This window comes from Engraulis encrasicolus, chromosome 10 (genome assembly GCF_034702125.1).
Source record: "Engraulis encrasicolus isolate BLACKSEA-1 chromosome 10, IST_EnEncr_1.0, whole genome shotgun sequence".
Classification (NCBI taxonomy): Eukaryota; Metazoa; Chordata; class Actinopteri; order Clupeiformes; family Engraulidae; genus Engraulis; species Engraulis encrasicolus.
The window spans coordinates 20,364,815-20,382,314 of record NC_085866.1 but is presented as its reverse complement, the minus strand read 5'-3'; the positions used below and the strand labels follow the sequence as shown (position 1 = coordinate 20,382,314).

Sequence of the window (17,500 nt, the reverse complement as noted above, 5' to 3'; positions counted from 1 at the left end):
AATGCCTGCTATGCCAGATGGCCAGTCCAGTCCTGTTCCTAACCATTCCCATTCCCACCTCCATTACCTCCATTACCTCCATTGGGTGGAGTGGGGTGGGATTTTGCTCTCTGCCTTCACCTGCTGGTTTCAGGAGTCAAACCTGTGACCCTCAGATGATCACAAGACCATTTCATAACTCACAGCTGCCCCCATCCTCATGGCCTAGCCCTACTTAGCTCCATCACCTGTTGTGACATCCTCTCTGTTGGCAGTTTTGACCCATCCCACATTATGGGAATGAAACCTATGACCCTCTGAATCCCCCCCAAAAAACACATCCATTAGTCCATAGCTGCACCTTTAGACTACAGTTTCCCCATTGACCCACCACACATTGTCTCCTGCTGCTTTGGAAATCAAACGCCCTCCTCCTATTTCCAGGCCAGCTCACAACACACACAGCTTCCACACGCTTTCCTCACCTATTGACTCCCTATCTGCTGGTTAGTTTACCTTTTGCCCACTTCACATTACTTCCTGCTGGTATGAAACCTGTGACCTACCAGCACTATTCTCCAAATAGCTGCCCCATCCCACCCCCACACCATATTATTATACCACCTTCCAATATAGTGGCCCCATCCTTTGTGCTGAGATTGCCATGACAACCAGTGTGAGCCTCAGTAAAGCGTGACACAGGTGTGTGGGGCCTGAGGGTCATTACATCCCTCGTCCTCTCCCTCCCCCTCCTCCAAACGGCACCTACCAATGGGAATGCAGCTCACTACCCTTCGATCGCGTTTTACACATATATACATTTTTGAAAACGCATTGGTTTTGGCCTCTCGTTTACCCGTAAACAGAGCTCTAGAATGCGCATTTCAAAACTCAGGTTTTAAATATATCCCATTGTGGGGGCTAATAAAAGGAACCTGTCACAATGGAGGTTTTATTTTTGTCCATATGTCGTGTTTACCTATAAACGGATAAAACATATCCGGATTTTAAAATATCCATATGTATACGTGTAACCAGCACCTAAAATCCCTGAGCATTATAGCACAGCTGTCCCATCCCTTTTCCTTCAATTATGTCTATCCAGCATGGTGGACCACCTCCTTGGTAGCAGACTTGCCCTCTGTTCACCCTGTTTTTTTCCCTGCTGGTTTGGGAATCAAACCTACATCCCTCTGATCTCAAAACCACTTCTAAACCCACAGCTGCCTCTTATAATCACAGCTGCCAGATTTTCACGCTCTAGTCCCCCCCATTTCATGTCGTTTTCCCACCTTGGTGGCATGTTTGCCCTTTTCCCCCACCCCTGCTGGTTTCAGAAATCAAAACGAGAATCAACCTCCCCATCCCCCATACTATATATGCTCAGGGGCGGATCTAGCCATTTTGGGGCCCTTAACATCTTTAACATTGATGTTTTTTTTCCATTTTCCATGTTTTTAAGCTCTTTGAGTTGCATGTCTTGTATGATGTGGTGTTATACAAATACAATTATTATTATTATTTATTATTATTAGGCGAAATATAAACATGGGGCCTTAAAAAAATCATACACGTACATACACATAAAATTCTGTGTTTTGGTGCTATTTTAGTGTTTTATCTCATATGAGTATATCTTTGATTACTAAATGTAAGTGACAAATTAAGATCAAGCCTATATGTTTGTTTGTGTGTTTACCTCTTCTGGTGTGACAATTGGGGCCCCTCTGGGGGACATATTTGATCTGGGCCCTAGGCAATTGCCTAGGTTTGCCTAATGGAAACTAAGCCTCTGTATATGTTCTTCTGTCAAGTGTCATAGCCCTTTCATGGCGGGAGCTCTGCCCTTTACCCCACCCCTATTTTTTCCTGATGGTTTGGGGTGACCCACACAACTCACAGCTTCCCCTTCCCCCAAACACATATCTGCTCCGCCTCATTGATTATGGTGGAGACATGTACCGTCTTATACACTGAAGGCAGCATGCACACATACACACACACAGGCGCTTGCCCTACCGGGCCCCTGTACACACACACACACACACACAAGCGCGCGCACGCACGCAAGCACGCATGCAAGCACGCACGCACGCACGCACGCACGCACGCACGCACGCACGCACGCACGCACGCACGCACTTACATCCATCCAGCATGGTAGCCCCCTCCTTGGTAATGGCCCTGTACACACGCACACACACTCACACACACACACACACACACGCACATACACAGTCACACACACACACACGCACATACACACATACACACACACACACGCACACACCCACACACACATAGACACACACGGACACACGCACAGACACACACACACATATACACACACACATACACACACAAAGACACTTCCAGCATGGTAGGCCCCTCCTTGGTGACGGGCTTGCCCTCCCCGGCCCCTGTACACACACACACACACGCACACACACACACACACACACACACAGACACACACACAAACACACACACTTACATCCGTCCAGCATGGTAGCGCCCTCCTTGGTGATGGGCTTGCCCTCCCCCTTGCTGGTGCGGCCCCGGACGTGGAAGCGGTAGCGGCTGCGGGGGTCCAGACGGTTGATGGTCATGTTGGTGATCTTGGGGTTCTCTATGGAGACCACCTGCACAGGACTGTAGTCCGTCTCAGAGACTAGAGAAAGACAGAGAGAGAGGGAGAGAGAGAGAGAGAGAGAGAGAGAGAGAGAGAGAGAGAGAGAGAGAGAGAGGGGAGAGAGAGGGAGAGAGAGAGAGAGGAGAGAGAGAGAGAGAGAGAGAGAGAGAGAGAGAGAGAGAGAGATACAGGGAAAGAGAGATACAGGGAAAGAGAGACACATGGGGTTGTAGCCTGTCTCTGAGAGTAAACAAACGTCACAGAAGGCATAATGACAAAGTTACATTGCTAACACTTTACTTGACGCTGATGTCATAAGCAGGTCATAATAGTGTCATGACACAGTCATAAACATCATGCCCATGTCAACCAGGTTGTCTTTACCATACCGAATGTCACTTAAGGCCAACAGTCATAAAGTGTTTCTGACATGGACATAATGTTTATGACATGACACTATTATGACACTGCAATGACATGCTTATGACACCGGCGTCAAAGTAAAGGTTCAGTGAGGTCTGAGAAAAAAAATAATTAAAAAAAATAAAATAAAGTGTTACATTTTATAAATTATTCCCTTTGTTGATAGCTACATAGGGCTATTGTCCATCTCTTGTCCAAGACAACACAAATGATAGTGAGAGGTGCAGGGATATCTAGAGGGTAAATGGATTTATTCAAAAGTGAAATGATGTCTAAAGAGTACCAGTGGCAGACTATACGTATATAACTGCATGCACATGCATAGGGCTTGCAGTTCGTCACTGAGACTAAACAAATGATACACAAAGGGGCAGAAAGCTGGGGAGTCTGTTGGAAAAATGGACAGCCACGAATTCACACTTTTCAAGTTATTCTGTCAGTAACAAATGCACAAATGACACAGAAAGTGACAAGGTTGACATTACAAAAGGGAAATAAATTCATCCAGAGATGGATTTGTATTTGTAAGTGGATACATTTTAACATAGCATTTTGTTGTACGGTACCGTGTTGTTATACAGTATCTTCCTTTTTCCATCACCATGTCTGTGTTTTTTGGCATTGTGGTTGCCAAATTGATAAGTCATCAGCAAGGCTATCATTTAGCCTGCAACTGCTGAGCTGACAGTAGGGCTCTGGCAACAGTGACAATAAGCAGACTGACCAATAAAGCTCATTCGAATTAATCTAGAATTAATCTCCATTCAGAGAGGGACAGAATGGGAGAGGGGGATAGGGGGGAGGGGGGAGGAGGAAGGGAGGGAGGGGTAGACAAATCCGTCTTAGTATTGTGAAATGAGGCAGCAATAAACAGAGATATAGAGATATATATGTGTGTGTGTGTGTGTGTGTGTGTGTGTGTGTGTGTGTGTGTGTGTGTGTGTGTGTGTGTGTGTGTGTGTGTGTGTGTGTGTGTGTGTGTGTGTGTGAGTATGTGTGTGTGTGAGTATGTGTGTGTGTGAGTATGTGTGTGTGTGTGAGAGAGAGAGAGAGAGAGAGAGAGAGAGAGAGAGAGAGAGAGAGAGAGAGAGAGAGAGAGAGAGAGAGAGAGAGAGAGAGAGAGAGAGCAAGACAGAGATACAGAGAAAGAGACAGTCAGGGACAGAGATAGGGTGAGTGACAGATACAGAGGAAGAGGGAGAAAGAAAGAACCAGAAAAAAAGAGAGAATGAGGGAACAATAAAGAGAGAGAGAGAGAGAGAGAGAGAGAGAGAGAGACAGAGAGAGAGAAAGAGAGAGATATTGAGAAAGGGAGTGTGTTAGAAAGAGTAAATCCTGCTTAGGGCTTCAGAGATAAACAGCTGTGGCTGTGTCTCAGTATAGGCGGAGAAGAGGGGAAGTGGGACTGCGGTCAGTAGGCCACATGCAGTATGGGGCCTGTGGGTGCTGTGTGAAAAGTAGGTGGGTAGTAGTCGGGCCAAGAGCAATACAAATATTGTTTCCGAGCTCCCGAAAAATCAGGAACTCCTCCCACTTTGTCGGGAAGCAAACAACAATTAGCAAACCAAGGGTGGGGGTCAACCATGCCGTTTGGGAAATGTTAATTGTTATGCTCTTGGTCAGACCAAGTCTTGAGGAGATTTGAAAGTCGATGATAATCAGGCTAGGTGGGTATAGCACAGTAGGTGCGTGAATGGGAGAAGGGGAACACGTTGCCATACGAATTTTATGTACATTTTGCATGCGGTAGAGCACCACCAGTCACAATGTACACAGACGAGTGTGTATGGTGCATTATTGGCAAAACCGTGAGGGGTGATCTTCCGAACTTCCATTTAGAGTTCGCGGTAGAGTGAAACAATGGAGGAAATGAAGGCTTTATTTGCAAAACGGTGTATCTCCATTTTATAGAATGATGGGAAATCGACATTTTTGTATTGGGCATTACATTGCATTGCATCGCAAAATGGCTTTCATACAGGTTGAAAAAGTATGTTCTCAGAATATTTTAATGGCAAGAATTCACACATGGGTGATAGGAACTCTGAAATGTTCAATAATATAATGCAAAAGTCAAAAATGGTGGATACACCATTTAGCAAATAAACTCTTCAAATCTTAAATGAGTTTGGTGTTGCGGTCAGAGTCCCGGCTGGGCAATTCTACTCCCGCTACAGATTTGCACGTACGCGCACACACACATACACACACACATTGAGACTCACTCTGTTGGTACTGCACACACGCGCACGCACGCACGCACGCACGCACGCACGCACGCACAGACAGACAGACAGACAATGTCACTCTCACTCACTCTGTTGGTACTGCACGAGGTATCCAGTGAGGAGTCCGTTGGGCTGAGCAGGAGGCTTCCAGTGCAGAGTCATCTCCGTCTCAGACGGGCTCACAAGCTCCAGATCCGCAGGAGGACTGGGGACTAGGAGGGGAGAGAGAGAGAGAGAGAGAGAGAGAGAGAGAGAGAGAGAGAGAGAGAGAGAGAGAGAGAGAGAGAGAGAGAGAGAGAGAGAGAGAGAGAGAGCGAGAAAGAAAAGAGAATGAGGGACAGAGAGAGAGAGAGAGAGAGACAGAGAGAGAGAGAGAGACAGAGAGAGAGAGAGAGAGAGAGAGACAGAGAGAAGGGTGGCCAACAGATTAATGCGCAAAATTTTAAGAGCTTCTGTACAGTTACAGTCAGTAGATGGATTATACAATGTAGTGTATAGTATTATTATTTCATAAGGCATCGTATCTCTTTGATTTTAACTGTGACATTTATTTGTGAATTATTTTGGAATACAGCCCCTGTGAGACGCATTACCTTTTGTAGGATTACATAAGTAATCTGAGTTTCATATTTCACAAAATTTCCATTAGAACATTTCACATCAGGGGGACGTTGGCATTTTGCAACAATAATTTGAATACATTTCCCGTTCTCAATGGCTCTGGGATAGCTGCTATAATAACATAAAATAAAAGAAAGTTCAGCTTTGAAGCTCTCAAACTTTCCGTCTCTAAAACTTGCCGGAGACACAGTACTGTTTGCAGACTGCTGTAGAGATTTCTCTGCAGGCCTCTGAGAGACACACACACACACACACACACACACACACACACACACACACACACACACACACACACACACACACACACACACACACACACACACACACACACACACACACACACACACACACACACACACACAGACACACACACACACACACAAACCGCCCACTCTCCGAGCACACTGCTTCAACTCGCTCATTAGGTTGCTTCGTTGCCAAGAACAAACGCAGCAATGCTCATTTTATCTCTGCACCTCAAAACTCACTCAGGACTAAGCATAACTATACTGCAGTAAGGCACACCCTGGACTGTCTGCTTGTGTGTGTGTGTGTGTGTGTGTGTGTGTGTGTGTGTGTGTGTGTGTGTGTGTGTGTGTGTGTGTGTGTGTGTGTGTGTGTGTGTGTGTGTGTGTGTGTGTGTGTGTGTGTGTGTGTGTGTGTGTGTGTGTGTGTGTGTGTGTGTGCTTCTGTCTGTGTGTGCGTGTGTTATGTGCATATTGTGTACTCTGCACAGAATGTTTGAGAATATGTGTGTGTATATGCAGGAGTGTGTGTGTGTGTGTGTGTGTGTGTGTGTGTGTGTGTGTGTGTGTGTGTGTGTGTGTGTGTGTGTGTGTGTGTGTGTGTGTGTGTGTGTGTGTGTGTGTGTGTGTGTGTGTGTGTGTGTGTGTGCGCGCATGTGTGTGTGTGTGTGTGCGTGCGTGCGTGCGTGCGTGCGTGCGTGCGTGCGTGCGTGCGTGTGTGTGTGTGTGTGCGTGTGTGTGTGTGTGTGCGTGTGGGCGTATCAGAGGGTTGTGTGTAAATGATACATATCCAGAGCAGTCGTGGGATCGTCTAAAACATTAATGCTAGCTGTCATGGTGGGCTGCGCTGCCTTTGATATACCACAGCCTGGTGGAGTTGCCAATGACTAGCATTTCTGTCTCCCTCTAACTTTGTTTCTCTCTTTGCATTCACTGATTGTTTTTTTGCTTTATGTTTTTCTGTTCCAATCCCTCACTTTCCCATTCTGCCTCTCTCCATTTCTATCTGTCGCACACTCTTTTCTAACTGTCTTTCATCCCTTGGCTCCTTTCCTTTTCCCTCTCCCTCTCTATTAGTACATTTCTCTCACACCCTCTCCACTCTTTTTCTCACACAGGGTATATTTTGAGATGCTAAATCAAGAATTTACAGTCAGTAGATGGCTAAACACACTCTTCTAGTGTTGATGTAACGCTGCAAAGTTCAAAGCTCAGCCCCTCTCCATTTCTTTGTTTCTTTGTTGCTTTCTCTGTCCCCCCACCCCCCCCATACCCCTGCACACTCACCTCCCTCGGGCATGTGGATGAGGAGCGGTTCGGAGCCCACCCCCTCTCCCTTGCTGTTGAAGACGGTGGCCCTGAGCACGTATTTGGAGTAGGGCTGGAGGTCCGCCACCACCTTGTGGGTCTCCGTGGGCCCCGTGGAGAGGGTGATGCCGGGGGGCTGGTGGTGCACGTGCTGGCCCGGGTCCTTGTGGTGGTGTGGCACGTTCATGGGGCCTATGTGCCACAGGTGGATCTGGGGGAGGCAATAATATGAAAGTTTAACCCATTGATGCCTAAGGCACCTGCAGAAAAGGGTGCTGAATGACTGAGCCCTTTATAAGAAAAGCTGCCCTCAGCCTATAAAAACCTAAATATTTCAGCCTCTGAAGCACATAAAACATGCAATAAGAAGCCATTTAAACGTGGAGACCCTCATCTTTCAGTAGAATGTGTTCAATCATCTCAAACAAACAAAGATTTTTAATAAAGTTGTCTCAAATATCATGAGACTGAATGTTGCGTAATGACGCTCCAGGCGCCAGGGCCAATGTTGCGCAACGCAACATCAGGCATCAATGGGTTAAAACACAAACAGATAATTGTGGAGCTTTTGGGTCTTCACCTTTTTCCTTCTTGCTCATCAGTGTAGGGGCTCTCAAGTTAAGTCCAGGAAGACAAGTTCTGAGGCACTCAAGGTTGCGATTTTTTAATACTTTTTATTTGGTTACAAGTATAAAAAATGCAACCTTGAGTGCCACAGAACTTCTCCTCCTGGACTTAATATGAAAGTGTAGTTTAGTTTTGTTTTGTTTTGTTGTTTTGTTGAAACAGGGACCATGCACAATAGTCATTGTTTACAAAATAAGAAGATGACTTCCACCAGATTTTAGCTAAAAGCTCATTTCCATCTGCCAAGGCTAGTAAGATTAACAATGTCTAGCTATTTTGGCTGGTGGTGAAAAATGTCTATTCATGCCTCTATTTGACATGACCGGGTGAGGAAGCAAGTGGGAGAGAGAAAGATGGGGAAGGATCAGAAAACATCTTCGGGCTGGATTCGAACCCGCTCCCCAGTGCAACAGTATGGTGCCTTAGCAAATAGAGCCACAGGCAAGGCCTAAAGGTTACCGGTTCAACTCCTGACCCGCCAGGTTGGTGGGGGGAGTAATTAACCAGTGCCCTCCCCCATCCTCCTCCATGACTGAGGTACCCTGAGCATGGTATCGTCCCACCGCACTGCTCCCTTGCAGTGCCATTGGGGGCTGCCTCCTTGCACGGGTGAGGCAGACATGCAATTTTGTTGTGTGCAGTGTGCGGTGAACACTTGTGTGCTGTGGAGTGCTGTGTCATAATGACAATGGGAGTGGGCATTTCCCAATCTGGCTTTGTTTTCTTTTCTTAGTCAGTTTTACTGTAATAAATGCTAGGGGTATAACATGGTAGGGGCTGAGTGTATGAGGTGTATGAGACGTTACTTAGGGTCATGTCGGAGGTGTTGAGGCATCACCTTGTATCCCAGCAGGTGTCCCCTGACAGTTTCCATGGCGATGGGGAACCATTTGACCTTGATCGCCGTGCTGTTGAGCACTTCCACCGCCGGGTCCATAGGGGGCGCCAGAGGTACTGCGGAGACACGCAGAGAGATTAATTATCATTTTTTGCCTTTATTGTGTGACAGGACAGTGAAGATATCGACAGGAGGTGAGTGCAGAGAGAGAGAGACGGGGAAGGGTCGGAGAAGGACCCAGGCCGGAGTCGAACTAGTTGCCATTGGTGTGGCAGTGCAGTGCCCTACTGATTGAGCCACAACAGGACCTGCAGAGAGATTAATGAGGCACAGGGGACAGAGGAGGAGGAGGAGGAGGGAGGGAGGGAGGGGGGGGGAGGGGGGGTGGAGGTGGTAGTGATGTTGGTGGTGGTGGGGGGGGAGCAGGGGACAGAGGAGGAGGAGGAGGAGGGAGGGAGGGAGGGAGGCAGGGGGGGTGGAGGTGGTGGTGATGTTGGTGGTGGGGGGGGGGGGGCAGGGGACAGAGCAGGTGGAGGAGGAGGAGGAGGAGGGGGTGGGGGTGGAGGTGGTGGTGATGTTGGTGGTGGTGGGGGGGGAGCAGGGGACAGAGCAGGTGGAGGAGGAGGAGGAGGAGGTGGTGGGGGTGGAGGTGGTGGTGATGTTGGTGGTGGTGGAGGAGGAGCAGGGGACAGAGCAGGTGGAGGAAGGATGAGGGGTGGGGGTGGAGGTCTCAGAGAGGGCAGAGAGAGGGGTGTGGGAGAACTAAGGGAGTGGAGGAGGTGCTGAGGCTGAGATAAGAGGGGGGTGACGGGGCGGTAATAAGAGAGGGTAGAGGTGGGGTGGACATGGTGGTGGTGAAGGGGGGATAGAGAGAAGGGAGGGAGGAATGGAGAGAGGGATAAAGAGAGAGGAACAGGGAGGGATAGAGAGAGGGTTGGAGACAGACGGGTGCATGGAGAGAGAAAGAGATGGAGAGAGAGAGAGAGAGAGAGAGAGAGAGAGAGAGAGAGAGAGAGAGAGAGAGAGAGAGAGAGAGAGAGAGAGAGAGAGAGAGAGAGAGAGGAAGGGGGTGAGGCTCAGAGGAAGGGGGCAAGGTTGATGTGGCGGGTCAAGAAGAGGTTGGCTGGGCCTCAGACGGGCTGGTGATGGAAGCTGATGGGGGAGAGAGAGTGGGGGGAGGGGGGGTACTCTCAGTGGGGTACTCGACAGTTACAAGTCCTGCCAGCTGACACTGTACTCTCCCACACACACACATGTTCACACGCACACACACGCGCGCGCAGACACACACACACACACACACACACACACACACACACACACACACACACACACACACACACACACACACACACACACACACACACACACACACACACACACACACACACACACACACACACACACACACACACACACACACACACACTGTATAATATTCATTCACACACACACACACACACTACACTCACCATCTTCCCCAGAGTAGCCAATGGCGGGCACAGGATCGGGGGCCAGGCCGAGCTCGTTGACGGCCTGTACCTTGATGTCGAAGGCGGTGAAGTTGCCCACGCCCGTCACCACGTACGGAGGAGAGCTGCTGAAGTTGGAGCTCCAGGCGGGGCCGGCGCCCACCACCCGCCTCCACATCACCTTGTACTGGAACGCAGGACCGTTGAAGCTCTGCTGGTCCATCTCCTGCAAAATACAGCAAACACACACATATAGGCGTAAATAAGTGTACTCAGATACACAGGAAATTTTACATATGCCCTAGTGTACGTCATCAGAGTTTACTGACTGCCAAAATACAATTTACCATGGAGAACACTGATTGTTGAGCTGTGACACATGGGGAAAGTCATCCGAAGCAAAAGAGGTTGACAATTCTGACATTCAACTGCAGTACGTACCAAAAATCTCAGCCATTGAATACGACAAGTGTTCAAAATCGCATGCTATTATACCGTATGGCTGTTGAGGGCAACGGTTCTTATAGTACACTTGATTTCCCCACGATCGGAATTGGAACACCCTATATCAAAGGTATTCAATTAAAAGTCACTGAGGGCCAGTTTTTTCACATTCCTTCCAGTAAAGGGGCCGAACAGTGTTCAAGGGTGCGAAACAAGGGTGCGAAACAAGTTGATAGCTTTCCAAACAAAATAGATATTTGCGTCTCTATATCCTAGTAGCCTTATGATGGTCTATTTATGAGACTGTTTTAGATAAGATTTCACTCTTATGTGAATGCATAGAGATATCCCCAACCTGAAGTGTTAGTGATCGGAAATAATGCACAGCCACAAGTTTGTTTTCATTTTGTTCTGACCTTGTGGGGGGGCCAGAACCTTGCCATCCAAGGGCCGCATTTGGCCCCAGGGCCACCATTTGAATAGGTATGCCTCCCTACATACTCAAAGTCAGTGCAGCAAGTGCAGAAAGTGCAGTAAGTGTGGAGATTGGAACAGACCACTAGAGTCATTATTCTGATTGCAGATAGAGGCGCATGGTGAAACTACATTAAGAGTACATCTTGTTTCCGTGTCAGAGTCTCCGTTTGGAGTGAATGTGTTCTCTTGGAGTCGGTTTGACCAGGAGAAGCCCAAACTACTTAAAGTAGTTAAAAGTGCACTCACAAAAACCAAATTGGATTTCCTAAACTCTATCTCAGTGAATATCTCAGATGCCCTGTCCAGGTCAAGCTGTTCTTTTGTGCAAGCGAGCACAACAAGCCCTAAATTGCTTTAAATTGGGGAATAGCGGTCAAGCTACCGTACGTAAGTGCAATGGGGACAGTAGGAGAGACACACTCAGGCCAAACCAGGGAACAGAACGTACAAACCAAACTCACACACACACAAACCTCCAATGTGACAGGTAAGAACACACACACACACACACACACACACACACACACACACACACACACACACACACACACACACACACACACACACACACACACACACACACACACACACACACACACACACACACACACACACACACACACACACACACACACACACACACACCTCCTATGTGACTGGAGACAAACAAACAAATGCACACACACACACACACACACACACACACACACACACACACACACACACACACACACACACACACACACACACACACACACACACACACACACACACACACACACACACACACACACACACACACACACACACTTACATCCCATGTGATCACCAGTTGATCAGGGTCCACTGATTCGCTCTTCACTCCCACTGGGTTGCTGTCCGGTGCTGAAAGAGACGACAGGTAGTACATCTTTATAACAGGCTTATTGAGCCAGGTAGTGTAGCATTAATAACAGGCTTATTGAGCCAGGTAGTGTAGCTTTATAGCATGCTTATTGAGCCAGGTAGTGTAGCATTAATTGGGAGGGAAAGAAATCTCATCGCCCCCTGCTGGCAACGTTCCAAGCCCCTGCAACAAATGACTGGGTTTTTTCTTTGAAAAATTACATCTCGGCCCTGACGACGAAGTAGAAGTAGTGGCAGTCATATTATAGGCAAGTTGGCCCGTTTTATCGAATCAGGTGGTAAAATGTTCGGTTTTTCACTGATCTGAACTGATTTAAATATTCTTTAAAAAGCTAATACAGAACTACACTGACTGGCATGTGTGACGTGTTTACTCCATGTAATTAGCATAGCCAAATTAGCATAGCCAAACATGAGCCAGAGAGGTGGTTACTCGTCACCACAGAAGCCATCATGTCTACTAGAGAAGTTAAAACCAAACCAAAATGATCGCGTGTATATATGTTTAATAAGAAGACAATGTGGAACTCACAGGATTACAAGAATGTGAAGATATGCGAAGAACTTGCGTTCATTCGCGTTCATTTGTTTCTCTGTGTTGTCAACGAGGCGCGAAGCACAGCATGCTGGGAGCTGTAGTCAGTTTCCGACCAGATTGGCACAATTTCTATTTTTCTTAAAAGGGCAAAAAATGACTTAAGATTTTCACAGGTAGTAGTTCATCCTATTGTGTGCGCTGAAAAATGTGTCTGGTGTTATAGTTCCTAGTCATGTCTTTGTGGGATTTTTTTTAAAACTCGTCTATGGGAGTTTCAATAGGATCACCCTGGTGTTTGGAACGTAACCGCTAGGATCGCTGTTTTCCACTTTCCCTCCCAATAGCATGCTTATTGAACCAGGTAGTGTAGCATTAATAACAGGCTTATTGAGCCAGGTAGTGTAGCTTTATAGCATGCTTATTGAGCCAGGTAGTGTAGCTTTATAGCATGCTTATTGAGCCAGGTAGGAGACGACAGGTATTACTGTATATAGCTTTATAACAGACTTATTGAGCCATGTGAGAGACGACAGGTAGTGTAGCTTTATTGCAGGCTTACTGAGCCATGTAAGAGGACGTTGCACCATGCAACATCCAACACTTTTGCAACCTCTTCTAACTTTTCAGTTATACGTTATTTTGGTCAGCACTGTAAAAGAAGAGAAAATTCTGTTTGGGTGAATCATGCTCCAACCTTTATGAACTTTTATTGATCCATGTAATAATTAGTTTAAAATGACACTATACAACATTTTCCAGGTTCAATAAATGAACTCTGCAAGATGATAAATGCCTAAACGAGTGATTATAGGGTGATTTAGGACTCTTGAGGAGGCCAAATTGGTCCATCAGGGGAAAGCAACGCTTGCAGGTTGGCTTGTGGTGGTCTCCACCCTGCCAGGCCAGTCTTGGACAGTGTACACCACATTTGGCAGTGAATATAAAGTCTGGACCCAAAGGGGTGGCCCACAGGAATCTAAAACGTTGTACAGCGTTGCTTTGAATCACTTTGAAGTCAAAAATATGTATTTATGGCCTTGGTCATGGCTCAGCTGGCTATGGCTCAGTAATATTATTCAATTCTGGCCTGTTCAATTCAGGCGCATTCTCCTACATGTGAAATAACACATCAGAGGTGTAGTTGCGGTATTCTGCCGTGCAATACAAGAACGCAGTAACTCAAAATGGTCGATTTTTTTTTTATATCGGAAATGGGTTCTAAACTACCTCATTTGTCTTGTGTCCAAAAATGGTGGTCCAACACCGTCCCGTTTTGGAGAAAACTCATTTTGAAAGTGCAAAAATGACCCAAAAAAAGTTAAACAAAAACGCAGTAAGTCGGCGAGTTACTGCTGCACGTTCCAATGGGACTGGTTTGGGAGTAGACAGTAATACAAGCTAAGAACGCAGTAACTCCTGCAGTAACTCCATTTTGTGGCAGTAATACCAGCCAAGAACGCAGTAACTCTGTTTTTTGTGGCAAAAAGACACATAAATGTTGTTTTTTGTTGTTTTTTTTGTGTGCATTAAATTTCTATCCTAAACAAGCATTACCAGGAAGTGTCACCACCAATTTACCGGCAACACAGTTGTCGCGCCATATGGAAAACTTTGAAGCCTTTTTTCTCAGTTTGCCATTTTCAGAGTTACTGCGTTCTAAGATTGTAGGGCAGTATTGTGCGGGATGGGTAGTCTTACGTGCTGCGAGGGTGGAGTGTGGGTCCGATGCCTGGCTGGGTCTGCTCATGCCCACGTCGTTAATGGCGATGACCCGGAAGCGGTAGGAGAGGAAAGGTCGCAGCGAGAGCACGGCCTGCTGCTCGTTACCAACGATACGCCTCCACTCCATCCAATCATCCGTCTCCACGCCCGTCACCTCCACCTCAACGATGTAACCTGAGGACACACACACAAAGAAGATTTGAACAAGCAGACACAGATATACATGTAAACACACACACAGTACAGACACACACAGTCAAACATACAAACATCCATTTAACAAGTAGTGAGACAGTTTCAGGGGAGCACACTGTGAAGTTGTGACCCCCTAAAAGAATACAGCTTTGGGCTCCATGCCAATGCTATAGACCGTTACACCCGTCCTAACAGTCAGACAACAAGATCCCAACCGTCGGGTAGTTTACTATTCCCTGGAACAGCCAGAGGTGTCAAATATGTTCTATTGTTTGTTTTTGTACTTTTAGCTTGTTCAGGGACTAGACCGGTTTGTCAGTGTGTATGTGCGTGCGTGCGTGCGTGCGTGTGTGCGTGTGTGTTTGTGTGTGCTTGCTTGCGTGCATGCGTGTGTGTGCATGCGCGTGTGCATGCATGTGCATTTTTGTGGCGGCGTACGTGTGTGTGTCTGTGTGTGTCCCCAACTCTGCGTGCATAAACAAAGAGCAGATGGCTGGTGGGTGGGCACCTGTGATGGGGCTGTTGTTGTCCTCCCCTGGTGACCAGGTGAGAGTGACACTGCGGTCCTTTTTGTTGGTGACCTGGGGCTGATTAGGGGGGTCTGGAACATCTGACAGCAGAGAAGACAAAGTGGTCATTAGAATGGAATAGAATAGAATAGAATAGAATAGAATAGAATAGAATAGAATAGAATAAAATAGAATAGAATAGAATAGAATAGAATAGAATAGAATAGAATAGAATAGAACAGAACAGAATAGATTAAAGTAGAATGCTTTTATAGAAGGTCTTCAGCTAATCCATACATTCAGGTGCTGTATGTATGGATTATGGTCCTGTAATACATTTCAACATGCTTTGAGATTCAGGCAAGTCAAGGCAACTTTATGTGGCAGAGTGCAGAATGTTTAGAAGAGAGATGGGGTAGCGCTGCCTTGGGTCTCAAACAACTAAGTGCAGGTGCTCTTCAAGGAGAAAGGGGCTTCTAGAGCATCAAAAATAAGGGTTGGTGTGTGTGGCACAAATAAAACAAAGGACCTTATCTCAGGACCTTCCTTATTTTTGATTAACTTTATGTGGCAGATTTCATACAGAGATGTGCGGTACGAAATATTGCACTGGTTTGGTAATCAAACTTTAAATATTGTAAGGCTTTGCTTCCCCCGTGAGGCGACGGATATTGTCAATTGCATTCATATTTTGGTTAATGTTTTTTTAGTAAGCTTTTCTGACAGAGAAACTTAATTTAATTTCCCTTGTATGACCTGTAAATATGAAGAAAATGACAATAAAAGCTGACTTGACTTGACCTCACTTGATATCAGGGCCATTGTCACCTTTATGTATGTATACACGCAGCACCTGCAAATCCCATAATTGCTTTTTTCAATTTTCAGGCTTTTTTCATAGTAAAAATGTGTTACAAAAGACAGGTGTTGTGTGAGTGGTATTTAACTATGACAGCAATAGTGGTGGTTGAACAAAAATGACAAACTGTGTGTGTAGCTTATAAACAAAAGACAGGTGGTGTGTGAATGGTCCTTTAATTACACCCCAACAATGGTGATGGTTGAAAAACAGCACTCAATGTAGCCTTGTAACAAGACAGGCGCTCTGTGTATGCAGTTTAGGGCTGTGAGCAATTTAGTGCTGCTTTAAAACAAAACACTGACTGGTGTGTGAGAAGTGTGTGGGTGAGTTGTTTGTCATAATCAATTATGGTGATGGTGGAAAAAACTAAAGACTGTGATGGATGGTTTAAAACTAAAAATTGTGTGTGAGAGAGTTAGAGAGAGTGTCCGTGTGTGTGTGTGTCCGTGTGTGTGTGTCCGTGTGTGTGTGTGTGTGTCCGTGTGTCCGTGTGTCCGTGTGTGTGTGTGTGTGTGTGTGTGTGTGTGTGTGTGTGTGTGTGTGTGTGTGTGTGTGTGTGTGTGCGTGTGCGTGTGCGTGTGCGTGCGTCTGTGTGTGTGTGTGTGTGTGTGTGTGTGTGTGTGTGTGTGTGTGTGTGTGTGTGTGTCTGTGTCTGTGTCTGTGTGGGCGTGCGTGTGTGTCTGTCATACCGACGATGGTGATGGATCCGCTGGCCTCTGCGTTATCCAGCACGGTGATGACATCACAGGTGTAGACGCCCTGGTCCTCATCCTGCACATCCGCCACCCTCAGCTCTGGACCCTCGAAGGTGTACCTGGAGCAGCAGGACAGCACACACAGCACCGTCACCAGAGACACAGACAGATTACATTACATCAGTGGTGTAGTCTACATACAGTAGAACGTGAGTATACGGAGTACACCCACTTCTAAATTTCAGGGATTTCAGTATACCCACTTAAAATTGATTGATCCATTGTTTTGAATAGCACAGATATATACAGTATACCCATTTCAAAAAATGCTCAAATATGCAGTATACCCACCATAAAAAGTAGACTACACCACTGCATTACATTACACTTAGATGACACCTTCTTTTAATCCAAATCGATTTACAGTTATTTTAGGTAGTAGGTATTGGTTACAATGTTGGGTTAAGTACCTTGCTCAAGGGCACTTCAAAATCCTCTGATCTAAAGGCCAATGCTCTAACCATTGAACCATGACTGCCAAACAGACAGCATTTCCGACAGCACTGCGGAGCACTATCAGTTCCGTCAATTTTGGTTACCCCCCGCCCTACACTGGCGCAGACGTATATGTTTTTGAGAGTGAGTGATACGGAAAGAGAAAGGTGAGGAGAGAGTGAGGAAAGTGAGTAAACTCAATCCAAGCACTCGAATTGAGCTACCAGTGCTGTTTGCAACATTGCGCAAGGTTGCAACATTGATGCAACAAACAGTCAAAATGA

At 46.5% G+C, this 17,500-nt stretch overlaps 1 protein-coding gene across 5 annotated transcripts in view; it reads right to left on the bottom strand.

The window, feature by feature from the left end:
• The window catches only part of l1cama (L1 cell adhesion molecule, paralog a), a 66,331-nt gene that overhangs the window by 11,024 nt on the left and 37,807 nt on the right, over positions 1 to 17,500 (bottom strand). For all 5 annotated transcript variants that reach the window (XM_063208338.1, XM_063208337.1, XM_063208336.1 and 2 more), the window contains 9 exons: positions 16,716 to 16,840; positions 15,164 to 15,265; positions 14,437 to 14,634; positions 12,109 to 12,179; positions 10,374 to 10,599; positions 8,902 to 9,017; positions 7,416 to 7,647; positions 5,352 to 5,474; positions 2,474 to 2,650 (listed from right to left, as the gene is read on the bottom strand). In XM_063208338.1, the coding sequence (XP_063064408.1) occupies positions 2,474 to 2,650; positions 5,352 to 5,474; positions 7,416 to 7,647; positions 8,902 to 9,017; positions 10,374 to 10,599; positions 12,109 to 12,179; positions 14,437 to 14,634; positions 15,164 to 15,265; positions 16,716 to 16,840 (1,370 nt within the window). The remainder of the gene's footprint in view (positions 1 to 2,473; positions 2,651 to 5,351; positions 5,475 to 7,415; positions 7,648 to 8,901; positions 9,018 to 10,373; positions 10,600 to 12,108; positions 12,180 to 14,436; positions 14,635 to 15,163; positions 15,266 to 16,715; positions 16,841 to 17,500) is intronic.